Genomic DNA, 16,752 nt, shown 5'->3' with positions numbered 1-16,752 from the left:
TAATCACTAATAACCATCATGTGTGACCTCAGAGAGGCAGCAGATCCTCAGGGGGGTCCACAACATTTCAGTGAAGGCGGCCCGGCGGCGCTCCAAAGCCAGGGAGGCCGAGTCCCTGCGGTTGCCCCCGGCGCCCTCGCCGATGGAGCCCCCGAAGCGAAAGAGCGGCCTCTTCTCCGGCGAGGCGCTCCCTGGCGGTCTGCCCTCGCGGCGCGGCCGACAGCCCAGCCCCGAGCTCCGGCACGCCACGTCCGACGACAACCTGTCCAGCAGCACCGGCGAGGGCCCCGGCGTGCGGGCGACGTGGATGAGGCCCCACAAGCCCGGCAGCAAGAACCAAACCCCCCGGGAGGCCGACTTTGAGGCGCGCCGCAAGAAGAGGCGCTCGCGCTCGTTCGAGGTCTCCGGGCAAGCCGTGAGTGCTAAATGACACAGCAAGTCCAGTAGGGACCAGGAAAGGAAATCATGTAAACAAACCCCAAAACGATGCCTTTATCCATGCTAACATTTTTGCTCATTTTAATTTATGTAAAACTAAAATTCATGGCTTTTGATACTTGGTGCCACCTTAGGAGTATGGTAAATGATCCTATGTTTTCATGCTAATCTTAGCATGCTAGCCTTTTAGCTAATTTGATTTGTTTCAACGTTTACTTCATGGTTTTTGATACTTGAAATATGCTAACTTTTACTATGTTATCTTGCCGATGTTGGCATGCTAGCATTTTTATCCAATTTGATCTGTTTAAACTTAAACATGATGGCTTTTGCTACTTGGCGCTATCTTCGACGGATGCTAACTTTTAATATCATAGAAAAAGTTAGCGTACTTCTTATAAAACTATGCAACATTTTCCTATGTTATTGTGCTAACATTAGCATGCTAGCATTTGAGCTAATTAGAGCCGTTGAAACTTAAACATCAGCCTTCCCGGTAAAGTCTATTCAGGTGTACTGGAGAGGAGGCTACGCCGGATAGTCGAACCTCGGATTCAGGAGGAACAGTGTGGTTTTCGTCCTGGTCGTGGAACTGTGGACCAGCTCTATACTCTCGGCAGGGTCCTTGAGGGTGCATGGGAGTTTGCCCAACCAGTCTACATGTGCTTTGTGGACTTGGAGAAGGCATTCGACCGTGTCCCTCGGGAGGTCCTGTGGGGAGTGCTCAGAGAGTATGGGGTATCGGACTGTCTGATTGTGGCTGTCCGCTCCCTGTACGATCAGTGTCAGAGCTTGGTCCGCATTGCCGGCAGTAAGTCGGACACGTTTCCAGTGAGGGTTGGACTCCGCCAAGGCTGCCCTTTGTCACCGATTCTGTTCATAACTTTTATGGACAGAATTTCTAGGCGTTGAGGGGATCCGGTTTGGTGGCTGCAGGATTAGGTCTCTGCTTTTTGCAGATGATGTGGTCCTGATGGCTTCATCTGGCCAGGATCTTCAGCTCTCACTGGATCGGTTCACAGCCGAGTGTGAAGCGACTGGGATGAGAATCAGCACCTCCAAGTCCGAGTCCATGGTTCTCGCCCGGAAAAGGGTGGAGTGCCATCTCCGGGTTGGGGAGGAGACCCTGCCCCAAGTGGAGGAGTTCAAGTACCTAGGAGTCTTGTTCACGAGTGAGGGAAAAGTGGATCGTGAGATCGACAGGCGGATCGGTGCGGCATCTTCAGTAATGCGGACGCTGTATCGATCCGTTGTGGTGAAGAAGGAGCTGAGCCGGAAGGCAAAGCTCTCAATTTACCGGTCGATCTACGTTCCCATCCTCACCTATGGTCATGAGCTTTGGGTCATGACCGAAAGGACAAGATCACGGGTACAGGCGGCCGAAATGAGTTTCCTCCGCCGGGTGGCGGGGCTCTCCCTTAGAGATAGGGTGAGAAGCTCTGCCATCCGGGGGGAGCTCAAAGTAAAGCCGCTGCTCCTCCACATCGAGAGGAGCCAGATGAGGTGGTTCGGGCATCTGGTCAGGATGCCACCCGAACGCCTCCCTCGGGAGGTGTTTAGGGCACGTTCAACCGGTAGGAGGCCACGGGGAAGACCCAGGACACGTTGGGAAGACTATGTCTCCCGGCTGGCCTGGGAACGCCTCGGGATCCCCCGGGAGGAGCTGGACAAAGTGGCTGGGGAGAGGGAAGTCTGGGCTTCCCTGCTTAAGCTGCTGCCCCCGCGACCCGACCTCGGATAAGCGGAAGAAGATGGATGGATGGGCTTTTGATACTTGGCGCCATCTTAGAACTATGCAAACTTTTCCTATGTTATCGTGCTAATGTTACTATGCTAATGTTTTATGCTAGCATTTTTTCTCATTGATTTTACGTATAAACTTAAACAGCGTGGCTTTTGATACATCGCACCATCTTGGAAATAGACTAACTTTTCATATGTCATCATGCTAACGCTCGTTTGCTAGCACTCTAGCTAATTTGATCTGTTTAAACTTAAACATGATGGCTTTGGCTACTTGGCGCCATCTTAGAAGTATGCTAGCTTTCATAGGAAAGGTAAGCATACTTCTAGTAGAAGTATGCTAAATTTTCTTATGTTATTATCCTAACGCTAGCATGCTAGCATTTTAGCTAATTTGATCCGTTTGAACTTAAACATGATGGTTATGGCTACTTGGCGCCATCTTAGAAGTATGCTAACTTTCCATTTGAAAATGTTAGCATACTTCTAATAAAAGTATGCTAAATTTTCTTATGTTATTATCTAAACGTTAGCGTGCTAGCATTTTAGCTAATTTGATCCGTTTGAACTTAAACATGATGGCTTTGGCTACTTGGCGCCATCTTAGAAGTGTGCTAGCTTTCATAGGAAAGGTTAGCATACTTCTAGTAAAAGTATGCTAAATGTTCTTATGTTATTATCCTAATGTTAGCGTGCTAGCATTTTAGCTAATTTGATCCGTTTGAACTTAAATATGATGGCTTTGGCTACTTGGTGCCATCTTAGAAGTGTGCTAACTTTCATAGAAAAGGTTAGCATACTTCTAGTAAAAGTATGCTAAATTTTCTTATGTTATTATCTAAACGTTAGCGTGCTAGCATTTTAGCTAATTTGATCCGTTTGAACTTAAACATGATGGCTTTGGCTACTTGGCGCCATCTTAGAAGTATGCTAACTTTCCATTTGAAAATGTTAGCATACTTCTAATAAAAGTATGCTAAATTTTCTTAGGTCATTATCCTAACGCTATCGTGCTAGCATTTTAGCTAATTTGATCCATTTGAACTTAAACATGATGGCTTTGGCTACTTGGCGCCATCTTAGAAGTGTGCTAGCTTTCATAGGAAAGGTTAGCATACTTCTAGTAAAAGTATGCTAAATGTTCTTATGTTATTATCCTAATGTTAGCGTGCTAGCATTTTAGCTAATTTGATCCGTTTGAACTTAAATATGATGGCTTTGGCTACTTGGTGCCATCTTAGAAGTGTGCTAACTTTCATAGAAAAGGTTAGCATACTTCTAGTAAAAGTATGCTAAATTTTCTTATGTTATTATCCTAACGTTAGCATGCTAACATTTTAGCTAATTTGATCCATTTGAACTTAAACATGATGGCTTTGGCTACTTGGCGCCATCTTAGAAGTATGCTAGCTTTCATAGGAAAGGTAAGCATACTTCTAGTAAAAGTATGCTAAATTTTCTTATGTTATTATCCTAACGCTAGCATGCTAGCATTTTAGCTAATTTGATCCGTTTGAACTTAAACATGATGGTTATGGCTACTTGGCGCCATCTTAGAAGTATGCTAACTTTCCATTTGAAAATGTTAGCATACTTCTAATAAAAGTATGCTAAATTTTCTTATGTTATTATCTAAACGTTAGCGTGCTAGCATTTTAGCTAATTTGATCCGTTTGAACTTAAACATGATGGCTTTGGCTACTTGGCGCCATCTTAGAAGTATGCTAACTTTCCATTTGAAAATGTTAGCATACTTCTAATAAAAGTATGCTAAATTTTCTTAGGTCATTATCCTAACGCTATCGTGCTAGCATTTTAGCTAATTTGATCCATTTGAACTTAAACATGATGGCTTTGGCTACTTGGCGCCATCTTAGAAGTGTGCTAGCTTTCATAGGAAAGGTTAGCATACTTCTAGTAAAAGTATGCTAAATGTTCTTATGTTATTATCCTAATGTTAGCGTGCTAGCATTTTAGCTCATTTGATCCGTTTGAACATAAATATGATGGCTTTGGCTACTTGGTGCCATCTTAGAAGTGTGCTAACTTTCATAGAAAAGGTTAGCATACTTCTAGTAAAAGTATGCTAAATTTTCTTATGTTATTATCCTAACGTTAGCATGCTAGCATTTTAGCTAATTTGATCCGTTTGAACTTAAACATGATGGCTATGGCTACTTGGCGCCATCTTAGAAGTATGCTAACTTTCCATTTGAAAATGTTAGCATACTTCTAATAAAAGTATGCTAAATTTTCTTAGGTTATTATCCTAACGCTAGCATGCTAGCATTTTAGCTCATTTGATCCGTTTGAACTTAAACATGATGGCTATGGCTACTTGGCGCCATCTTAGAAGTGTGCTAACTTTCATAGAAAAGGTTAGCATACTTCTAGTAAAAGTATGCTAAATTTTCTTATGTTATTATCCTAACGCTAGCATGCTAGCATTTTAGCTAATTTGATCCATTTAAACTTAAACATGATAGCTTTGGCTACTTGGCGCCATCTTAGAAGTATGCTAACTTTCATAGGAAAAGTTAGCATACGTCTAGTAAAAGTATGCTAAATGTTCTTATGTTATTATCCTAATGTTAGCGTGCTAGCATTTTAGCTAACTTGATCCGTTTGAACTTAAACATGATGGCTATGGCTACTTGGCGCCATCCTAGAAGTGTGCTAACTTTTCCCATGTTATCATGCTAACATTACCATGCTACTGTTTTAAAAAATTTCTTATGTTATTATCCTAACGCTAGCATGCTAGCATTTTAGCTAATTTGATCCGTTTGAACTTAAACATGATGGCTATGGCTACTTGGCGCCATCTTAGAAGTATGCTAACTTTCCATTTGAAAATGTTAGCATACTTCTAATAAAAGTATGCTAAATTTTCTTATGTTATTATCTAAACGTTAGCGTGCTAGCATTTTAGCTAATTTGATCCGTTTGAACTTAAACATGATGGCTTTGGCTACTTGGCGCCATCTTAGAAGTATGCTAACTTTCCATTTGAAAATGTTAGCATACTTCTAATAAAAGTATGCTAAATTTTCTTATGTTATTATCTAAACGTTAGCGTGCTAGCATTTTAGCTAATTTGATCCGTTTGAACTTAAACATGATGGCTTTGGCTACTTGGCGCCATCTTAGAAGTATGCTAACTTTTCATTTGAAAATGTTAGCATACTTCTAATAAAAGTATGCTAAATTTTCTTAGGTTATTATCCTAACGCTAGCATGCTAGCATTTTAGCTCATTTGATCCGTTTGAACTTAAACATGATGGCTATGGCTACTTGGCGCCATCTTAGAAGTGTGCTAACTTTCATAGAAAAGGTTAGCATACTTCTAGTAAAAGTATGCTAAATTTTCTTATGTTATTATCCTAACGCTAGCATGCTAGCATTTTAGCTAATTTGATCCATTTAAACTTAAACATGATAGCTTTGGCTACTTGGCGCCATCTTAGAAGTATGCTAACTTTCATAGGAAAAGTTAGCATACGTCTAGTAAAAGTATGCTAAATGTTCTTATGTTATTATCCTAATGTTAGCGTGCTAGCACTTTAACTAACTTGATCCGTTTGAACTTAAACATGATGGCTATGGCTACTTGGCGCCATCCTAGAAGTGTGCTAACTTTTCCCATGTTATCATGCTAACATTACCATGCTACTGTTTTAAAAAAATTCTTATGTTATTATCCTAACGCTAGCATGCTAGCATTTTAGCTAATTTGATCCGTTTGAACTTAAACATGATGGTTATGGCTACTTGGCGCCATCTTAGAAGTATGCTAACTTTCCATTTGAAAATGTTAGCATACTTCTAATAAAAGTATGCTAAATTTTCTTATGTTATTATCTAAACGTTAGCGTGCTAGCATTTTAGCTAATTTGATCCGTTTGAACTTAAACATGATGGCTTTGGCTACTTGGCGCCATCTTAGAAGTATGCTAACTTTCCATTTGAAAATGTTAGCATACTTCTAATAAAAGTATGCAAAATTTTCTTAGGTTATTAGCCTAACGCTAGCATGCTAGCATTTTAGCTCATTTGATCCGTTTGAACTTAAACATGATGGCTATGGCTACTTGGCGCCATCTTAGAAGTATGCTAACTTTCATAGGAAAGGTTAGCATACTTCTAGTAAAAGTATGCTAAATTTTCTTATGTTATTATCCTAACGCTAGCGTGCTAGCATTTTAGCTAATTTGATCCGTTTAAACTTAAACATGATGGCTATGGCTACTTGGCGCCATCTTAGAAGTGTGCTAACTTTCATAGAAAAGGTTAGCATACTTCTAGTAAAAGAATGCTAAATTTTCTTATGTTATTATCCTAACGCTAGCATGCTAGCATTTTAGCTAATTTGATCCGTTTGAACTTAAACATGATGGCTATGGCTACTTGGCGCCATCTTAGAAGTATGCTAACTTTCCATTTGAAAATGTTAGCATACTTCTAATAAAAGTATGCAAAATTTTCTTAGGTCATTATCCTAACGCTAGCGTGCTAGCATTTTAGCTAATTTGATCCGTTTGAACTTAAACATGATGGCTTTGGCTACTTGGCGCCATCTTAGAAGTATGCTAGCTTTCATAGGAAAGGTTAGCATACCTCTAGTAAAAGTATGCTAAATGTTCTTATGTTATTATCCTAACGCTAGCGTACTAGCATTCTAGCTAATTTGATCTGTTTAAACTTAAACATGATAGCTTTGGCTATTTGGCGCCATCTTAGAAGTATGCTAACTTTCATAGGAAAGGTTAGCATACTTCTAGTAAAAGTATGCTAAATGTTCTTATGTTATTATTCTAACATTAGCGTGCTAGCATTTTAGCTAATTTGATCCGTTTGAACTTAAACATGATGGCTTTGGCTACTTGGCGCCATCTTAGAAGTATGCTAACTTTCATAGGAAAGGTTAGCATACTTCTTCTAAAAGTATGCTAAATTTTCTTATGTTATTATCCTAACGCTAGCATGCTAGCATTTTAGCTAATTTGATCCGTTTGAACTTAAACATGATGGCTATGGCTACTTGGCGCCATCTTAGAAGTATGCTAACTTTCCATTTGAAAATGTTAGCATACTTCTAATAAAAGTATGCTAAATTTTCTTAGGTCATTATCCTAACGCTAGCGTGCTAGCATTTTAGCTAATTTGATCCGTTTGAACTTAAACATGATGGCTTTGGCTACTTGGCGCCATCTTAGAAGTATGCTAACTTTCATAGGAAAGGTTAGCATACTTCTAGTAAAAGTATGCTAAATGTTCTTATGTTATTATCCTAACGCTAGCATGCTAGCATTTTAGCTAATTTGATCCATTTGAACTTAAACATGATGGCTTTGGCTACTTGGCGCCATCTTAGAAGTGTGCTAGCTTTCATAGGAAAGGTTAGCATACTTCTAGTAAAAGTATGCTAAATGTTCTTATGTTATTATCCTAATGTTAGCGTGCTAGCATTTTAGCTATTTGAACCGTTTGAACTTAAATATGATGGCTTTGGCTACTTGGTGCCATCTTAGAAGTGTGCTAACTTTCATAGAAAAGGTTAGCATACTTCTAGTAAAAGTATGCTAAATTTTCTTATGTTATTATCCTAACGCTAGCATGCTAGCATTTTAGCTCATTTGATCCGTTTGAACTTAAACATGATGGCTATGGCTACTTGGCGCCATCTTAGAAGTGTGCTAACTTTCATAGAAAAGGTTAGCATACTTCTAGTAAAAGTATGCTAAATTTTCTTATGTTATTATCCTAACGCTAGCATGCTAGCATTTTAGCTCATTTGATCCGTTTGAACTTAAACATGATGGCTATGGCTACTTGGCGCCATCTTAGAAGTGTGCTAACTTTCATAGGAAAGGTAAGCATACTTCTAGTAAAAGTATGCTAAATTTTCTTATGTTATTATCCTAACACTAGCATGCTAGCATTTTAGCTAATTTGATCCGTTTGAACTTAAACATGATGGTTATGGCTTCTTGGCGCCATCTTAGAAGTATGCTAACTTTCCATTTGAAAATGTTAGCATACTTCTAATAAAAGTATGCTAAATTTTCTTATGTTATTATCTAAACGTTAGCGTGCTAGCATTTTAGCTAATTTGATCCGTTTGAACTTAAACATGATGGCTTTGGCTACTTGGCGCCATCTTAGAAGTATGCTAACTTTCCATTTGAAAATGTTAGCATACTTCTAATAAAAGTATGCTAAATTTTCTTAGGTCATTATCCTAACGCTATCGTGCTAGCATTTTAGCTAATTTGATCCATTTGAACTTAAACATGATGGCTTTGGCTACTTGGCGCCATCTTAGAAGTGTGCTAGCTTTCATAGGAAAGGTTAGCATACTTCTAGTAAAAGTATGCTAAATGTTCTTATGTTATTATCCTAATGTTAGCGTGCTAGCATTTTAGCTAATTGAACCGTTTGAACTTAAATATGATGGCTTTGGCTACTTGGTGCCATCTTAGAAGTGTGATAACTTTCATAGAAAAGGTTAGCATACTTCTAGTAAAAGTATGCTAAATTTTCTTATGTTATTATCCTAACGTTAGCATGCTAGCATTTTAGCTAATTTGATCCGTTTGAACTTAAACATGATGGCTATGGCTACTTGGCGCCATCTTAGAAGTATGCTAACTTTCCATTTGAAAATGTTAGCATACTTCTAATAAAAGTATGCTAAATTTTCTTAGGTTATTATCCTAACGCTAGCATGCTAGCATTTTAGCTCATTTGATCCGTTTGAACTTAAACATGATGGTTATGGCTACTTGGCGCCATCTTAGAAGTATGCTAACTTTCCATTTGAAAATGTTAGCATACTTCTAATAAAAGTATGCTAAATTTTCTTATGTTATTATCTAAACGTTAGCGTGCTAGCATTTTAGCTAATTTGATCCGTTTGAACTTAAACATGATGGCTTTGGCTACTTGGCGCCATCTTAGAAGTATGCTAACTTTCCATTTGAAAATGTTAGCATACTTCTAATAAAAGTATGCTAAATGTTCTTATGTTATTATCTAAACGTTAGCGTGCTAGCATTTTAGCTAATTTGATCCGTTTGAACTTAAACATGATGGCTTTGGCTACTTGGCGCCATCTTAGAAGTATGCTAACTTTCCATTTGAAAATGTTAGCATACTTCTAATAAAAGTATGCTAAATTTTCTTAGGTCATTATCCTAACGCTATCGTGCTAGCATTTTAGCTAATTTGATCCATTTGAACTTAAACATGATGGCTTTGGCTACTTGGCGCCATCTTAGAAGTGTGCTAGCTTTCATAGGAAAGGTTAGCATACTTCTAGTAAAAGTATGCTAAATGTTCTTATGTTATTATCCTAATGTTAGCGTGCTAGCATTTTAGCTAATTTGATCCGTTTGAACTTAAATATGATGGCTTTGGCTACTTGGTGCCATCTTAGAAGTGTGCTAACTTTCATAGAAAAGGTTAGCATACTTCTAGTAAAAGTATGCTAAATTTTCTTATGTTATTATCCTAACGTTAGCATGCTAGCATTTTAGCTAATTTGATCCGTTTGAACTTAAACATGATGGCTATGGCTACTTGGCGCCATCTTAGAAGTATGCTAACTTTCCATTTGAAAATGTTAGCATACTTCTAATAAAAGTATGCTAAATTTTCTTAGGTTATTATCCTAACGCTAGCATGCTAGCATTTTAGCTCATTTGATCCGTTTGAACTTAAACATGATGGCTATGGCTACTTGGCGCCATCTTAGAAGTGTGCTAACTTTCATAGAAAAGGTTAGCATACTTCTAGTAAAAGTATGCTAAATTTTCTTAGGTTATTATCCTAGCACTAGCATTTTAGCTAATTTAATCCATTTAAACTTAAACATGATAGCTTTGGCTACTTGGCGCCATCTTAGAAGTATGCTAACTTTCATAGGAAAAGTTAGCTTACGTCTAGTAAAAGTATGCTAAATGTTCTTATGTTATTATCCTAATGTTAGCGTGCTAGCATTTTAGCTAACTTGATCCGTTTGAACTTAAACATGATGGCTATGGCTACTTGGCGCCATCCTAGAAGTGTGCTAACTTTTCCCATGTTATCATGCTAACATTACCATGCTACTGTTTTAAAAAATTTCTTATGTTATTATCCTAACGCTAGCATGCTAGCATTTTAGCTAATTTGATCCGTTTGAACTTAAACATGATGCTAAGGCTACTTGGCGCCATCTTAGAAGTATGCTAACTTTCCATTTGAAAATGTTAGCATACTTCTAATAAAAGTATGCTAAATTTTCTATTGTTATTATCTAAACGTTAGCGTGCTAGCATTTTAGCTAATTTGGTCCGTTTGAACTTAAACATCATGGCTTTGGCTACTTGGCGCCATCTTAGAAGTGTGCTAACTTTCATAGAAAAGGTTAGCATACTTCTAGTAAAAGTATGCTAAATTTTCTTATGTTATTATCCTAACGCTAGCATGCTAGCATTTTAGCTAATTTGATCCGTTTGAACTTAAACATGATGGCTTTGGCTACTTGGCGCCATCCTAGAAGTGTGCTAACTTTTCCCATGTTATCATGCTAACATTACCATGCTACTGTTTTACGTTTTATATGTTATTCATATAAACCCCCCAAAAAAATCACAGCTTTTGATGATTTCCGCCATCTTAGAAGTATGCTAACTTTTTTATGTGATCAAGCTAACGTTAGCACGCCGACGTTTAATGCTCGCATTTGAACTAATTTCGGAATTCATACATTTTGAGACTTTTTGCGATCTTGCAAGTATGCTAACTATTAGCATTACACCAAGCTAACGTTAGCGGCACAGATAGGACGCCCGTCAAAATTTTCGCGGAAATTTTCCAATTATCTAACAAGACTTCTTAAAAAATTGCAGCTGCCCCAGTCCAAAACAACCCCAGCTTCAAGGTTCCGACCCCTGGACAGCACGTCAGACCCTCACCTCCATATCAACGGTCAGCCCCAGGTGCCCATGCTCCGCCCCCTTTATCGAGGGGTCCCGCCCCTTGCCAAAGTCAGGGCCCCACTCAGCAACCAGCAAGCAGGTAAGACAGCGTCAGACTGTTTGCCAAACTTTTACCCTTCAACTTCCTGTTCCCCTCTGGCGCGCCACAGGCGGGGCCCCCTCAGAGGCCCCCACACCGCAGCTGAACAACCTGAAGCGGGTCCCCTTCCTGCGGCAGCCCCAGCCGCCCCTCCACGTGGCCTCCAACGGGGGCCAGCGCCCACGCAGACATTGAGGTGTACTTTGGACGCTGGCAATGCAAAAGACATAGAAGATGGTGGAGCCATGATGACGCCAAAAGTGCTAACCAAAATAGCTGCGATGGTTGTGCACGCCTTCTCCCATGTGGGGAGAACATTTTTTCTCACGCCCCCCCTGAAGACGTCATTTTTTCCTCACGCATCTCCATGGGAACATACATTTTCTCTTATGTGCCCCTTCAAGACATCATTTTTTTCTCATGCACCCCATTGTAGACGTAATTTTTTTCTCACGCCCCCCTTGGGGACATCATTTCTTTCTCACACCCCTCCATGGGAACACACATTTTCTCTTATGTGCCCCTTGAAAACCTAATTTGGGAACATACATTTCCTCTCACGTTCCCCTTCGAGACATACATTTTTTGTCACGCACCCCATTGTAGACATCATTTTCTCTCACGCTCCCTTTGGGGACATCATTTATTTCTCTCGCCCCCCCTGTTGACGTAATTTTTTTCCTCACGCACCTTCATGGGAACATACATTTTCTCTTATGTGCCCCTTTAAGACATCATTGTTCTCTCATACACCCCATTGTAGACGTAATTTTCTCTCACGCCCCCCCCTTGGGGACATCATTTCTTTCTCTCACCCCCCTTGAAAACGTAATTTTTTTTCTCACACCCCTCCTTGGGAATATACATTTCCTGTCACGTGCCCGTTCAAGACATAATTTGTTTCTCACGCCCCCTAAAGGGAAACATTTTTGTCACGCCCCCCTTGAGACACCATTGTAGATGTAATTTTCGTTCACGCCCCCCTTGGGGACATCATTTCTTTTTCTCGCCCCCATTGGAGACATTTTTTTTCTCAAGCCCTCTTCAATACATAATTTTTTATTCTCACGCACCCTTTGGAGCTTTTTTTTTTCACGTGCTCTTTCGAGACATAATTTTTTTTCTCACGCACCCCATTGTAGACATCATTTTCTCTCACGCTCCCCTTGGAGACATAATGTATTTATCTTCCCCCCCTTGAAAACCTTTTTTTTTTTCACGCCCTTCCTTGGGAACATACATTTCCTCTCACGGTCCCCTTCGAGACATCACGCACCCCATTGTAGATGTAATTTTCTCTCGCGCCCCTCTTGGGGACATCATTTTCTGTCTCTCGCCCCCTGCCCCCTTTGAAAACATTTTTTTTCTCACACCCCTCTTTAGGAACATACATTTTTTGTCACGCCCCCTTTGAGACACTATTGTAGATGTAATTTTCTCTCACGCCCCCCTTGGGAACATCATTTCTTTTTCTCGCCCCCATTGGAGACATTTGTTTCTCAAGCCCTCTTCAATACATTATTTTTTCTGACACACCCCTTGGAGATCTTTTTTTTCACATGCTCTTTCATCATTTTTTTCTCAGGCACCCTATTGTAGACAAATTTTCTCTCACGCTCCCCTTGGGGACATAATTTATTTCTCTCGCCCCCCCTGAAGACGTAATTTTTTTCCTCACGCACCTCCATGGGAACATACATTTTCTCTTATGTGCCCCTTCAAGACATAATTTTTCTCCCATGCACCCCATTGTAGACGTACTTTTCTCTCACGCCCCCCCCCCCCTTGGGGGACATAATTTCTTTCTCTCGCCCCCCTTGAAAATGTAATTTTTTTTCTCACACCCCTCCTTGGGAATATACATTTCCTGTCACGTGCTCGTTCAAGACATAATTTGTTCCTCACGCCCCCCAAAGGGAGACATTTCTTGTCACGCCCCCTTTGAGACACCATTGTAGATGTAATTTTCCCTCACGCCCCCCCTTGGGGACATCATTTCTTTTTCTTGCCCCCATTGGAGACATTTTTTTTCTCAAGCCCTCTTCAATACATTATTTCTTTCTCACGCACCCCTTGGAGCTTTTTTTTTTTCACGTGCTCTTTCGAGACATTATTTTTTTTCTTACGCACCCCATTATAGACATCATTTTCTCTCACGCTCCCCTTGGAGACATAATGTATTTATCTTGCCCCCCCCCCCCCCCCTTGAAAACCTTTTTTTTTTTCACGCCCTTCCTTGGGAACATACATTTCCTCTCACGTTCCCCTTCGAGACATACATTTTTTGTCACGCACCCCATTGTAGATGTAATTTTCTCTCATGCCCCCCCTTGGGGACATCATTTCTTTCTCTCGCTCCCCTTGAAAATGTTTTGTTTTTTCTCACACCCCTCCTTAGGAATATACATTTCCTGTCACGTGCTCGTTCAAGATATTATGTTTCTCACGCCCCCCAAAGGGAGACATTTTTTGTCACGCCCCCTTTGAGACACCATTGTAGATGTAATTTTCTCTCACGCCCCCCTTGGGGACATCATTTCTTTCTCACACCCCTCCATGGGAACACACATTTTCTCTTATGTGCCCCTTGAAAACCTAATTTGGGAACATACATTTCCTCTCACGTTCCCCTTCGAGACATACATTTTTTGTCACGCACCCCATTGTAGACATCATTTTCTCTCACGCTCCCTTTGGGGACATCATTTATTTCTCTCGCCCCCCCTGTTGACGTAATTTTTTTCCTCACGCACCTTCATGGGAACATACATTTTCTCTTATGTGCCCCTTTAAGACATCATTTTTCTCTCATACACCCCATTGTAGACGTAATTTTCTCTCACGCCCCCCCTTGGGGACATCATTTCTTTCTCTCACCCCCCTTGAAAACGTAATTTTTTTTCTCACACCCCTCCTTGGGAATATACATTTCCTGTCACGTGCCCGTTCAAGACATAATTTGTTTCTCACGCCCCCTAAAGGGAAACATTTTTGTCACGCCCCCCTTGAGACACCATTGTAGATGTAATTTTCGCTCACGCCCCCCTTGGGGACATCATTTCTTTTTCTCGCCCCCATTGGAGACATTTTTTTTCTCAAGCCCTCTTCAATACATAATTTTTTATTCTCACGCACCCTTTGGAGCTTTTTTTTCTTTCACGCGCTCTTTCGAGACATAATTTTTTTTCTCACGCACCCCATTGTAGACATCATTTTCTCTCACGCTCCCCTTGGAGACATAATGTATTTATCTTGCCCCCCCCCCCCCCCCCCCCTTGAAAACCTTTTTTTTTTCACGCCCTTCCTTGGGAACATACATTTCCTCTCACGGTCCCCTTCGAGACATCACGCACCCCATTGTAGATGTAATTTTCTCTCACGCCCCTCTTGGGGACATCATTTTCTGTCTCTCGCCCCCTGCCCCCTTTGAAAACTTTTTTTCTCACACCCCTCCTTAGGAACATACATTTTTTGTCACGCCCCCTTTGAGACACTATTGTAGATGTAATTTTCTCTCACGCCCCCCTTGGGAACATCATTTCTTTTTCTCGCCCCCATTGGAAACATTTGTTTCTCAAGCCCTCTTCAATACATTATTTTTTCTGACACACCCCTTGGAGATCTTTTTTTTCACATGCTCTTTCATAATTTTTTTCTCAGGCACCCTATTGTAGACAAATTTTCTCTCACGCTCCCCTTGGGGACATAATTTATTTCTCTCGGCCCCCCTTTTTTCCTCACGCACCTCCATGGGAACATACATTTTCTCTTATGTGCCCCTTCAAGACATAATTTTCCTCCCATGCACCCCATTGTAGACGTAATTTTCTCTCACGCCCCCCCTTGGGGACATCATTTCTTTCTCTCGCCCCCCCTTTAAAACGTAATTTTTTTTTCTCACACCCCTCCTTAAGAATATACATTTCCTGCCACGTGCCCGTTCAAGACATCATTTATTTCTCACGCCCCCCAAAGGGAGACATTTTTCGTCACGCCCCTCTTGAGACACCATTGTAGATGTAATTTTCTCCCACGCCCCCTTGGGGACATCATTTCTTTTTCTCGCCCCCATTGGAGACATTTTTTTTCTCACGCAACCCTTGGAGCTTTTTTTTTTTTCACGTGCTCTTTCGAGACATTTTTTTTTTTCTCACGCACCCCATTGTAGACATAATTTTCTCTTACGCTCCCCTTGGAGACATAATTTATTTATCTTGCCCCCCCCCCCCGAAGACGTTTTTTTTTTTCCTCACGCACCTCCATGGGAACATACATTTTCTCTTATGTGCCCCTTCAAGACATAATTTTTCTCCCCCCATTGTAGACGTAATTTTCTCTCACGCCCCCCCTTGGGGACATAATTTCTTTCTCTCGCCCCCCTTGAAAACGTAATTTTTTTTCTCACACCCCTCCTTGGGAATATACATTTCCTGTCACGTGCTCGTTCAAGACATAATTTGTTTCTCACGCCCCCCAAAGGGAGACATTTTTTGTCACGCCCCCTTTGAGACACCATTGTAGATGTAATTTTCTCTCACGCCCCCCTTGGGGACATCATTTCTTTTTCTCGCCCCCATTGGAGAATTTTTTTTTCTCAAGCCCTCTTCAATACATTATTTTTTTCTCACGCACACCTTGGAGCTTGTTTTTTTCACATGCTCTTTTGCGACATAATTTTTTTTCTCACGCACCCCATTGTAGACATAATTTTCTCTCACGCTTCCTTTGGAGACATAATTTATTTATCTTGCCCCCCCCCCCCCCTTGAAAACCTTTTTTTTCACGCCCTTCCTTGGGAACATACATTTCCTCTCACATTCCCCTTCGAGACATACATTTTTTGTCACGCACCCCATTGTAGATGTAATTTTCTCTCACGCCCCCCTTGGGGAGGGACATAATTTTCTGATCTCGCCCCCCCCTCCCCTTTGAAAACTTTTTTTTTTCTCACACCCCTCCTTAGGAACATACATTTTCTGTCACGTCCCCGTTCGAGACATAATTTCTTTCTCACGCCCCCAAAGGGAGACATTTTTTTGTCACGCCCCCTTTGAGACACCTTGTAGATGTTATTTTCTCTCACGCCCCCCTTGGGGACATCATTTCTTTTTCTCGCCCCCATTGGAGACATTTTTTTTCTCACGCAACCCTTGGAGCTTGTTTTTTTCACATGCTCTTTTGAGACATAATTTTTTTTCTCACGCACCCCATTGTAGACATAATTTTCTCTCACGCTTCCCTTGGAGACATAATTTATTTATCTTGCCCCCCCCCTTGAAAACCTTTTTTTTCACGCCCTTCCTTGGGAACATACATTTCCTCTTACGTTCCCCTTCGAGACATACATTTTTTGTCACGCACCCCATTGTAGATGTAATTTTCTCTCACGCCCCCCTTAGGGACATCATTTTCTGTCTCTCACCCCCCCCCCCCCCCCCCCCTTTGAAAACGTATTTTTTTTCTCACACCCGTCCTTAGGAACATACATTTTCTGTCACGTCCCCGTT

At 40.8% G+C, this 16,752-nt stretch overlaps 1 protein-coding gene across 1 annotated transcript in view; it reads left to right on the top strand.

The window, feature by feature from the left end:
* The window catches only part of kif19 (kinesin family member 19), an 89,604-nt gene extending 75,108 nt beyond the window's left edge, over positions 1-14,496 (top strand). Inside the window, exons 18-20 of the mRNA XM_061931869.2 lie at positions 33-415; positions 11,077-11,245; positions 11,316-14,496. Coding sequence (XP_061787853.1) covers positions 33-415; positions 11,077-11,245; positions 11,316-11,440 — 677 coding nt within the window. The 3' untranslated portion in view covers positions 11,441-14,496. The remainder of the gene's footprint in view (positions 1-32; positions 416-11,076; positions 11,246-11,315) is intronic.
* The last annotated feature ends 2,256 nt before the right edge of the window (positions 14,497-16,752 follow it).

This window comes from Nerophis lumbriciformis, linkage group LG39 (genome assembly GCF_033978685.3).
Source record: "Nerophis lumbriciformis linkage group LG39, RoL_Nlum_v2.1, whole genome shotgun sequence".
In the NCBI taxonomy this organism is placed as follows: domain Eukaryota; kingdom Metazoa; phylum Chordata; class Actinopteri; order Syngnathiformes; family Syngnathidae; genus Nerophis; species Nerophis lumbriciformis.
Note: the sequence above shows the minus strand (reverse complement) of the source record. Positions and strands in the feature narration are given on the sequence as shown.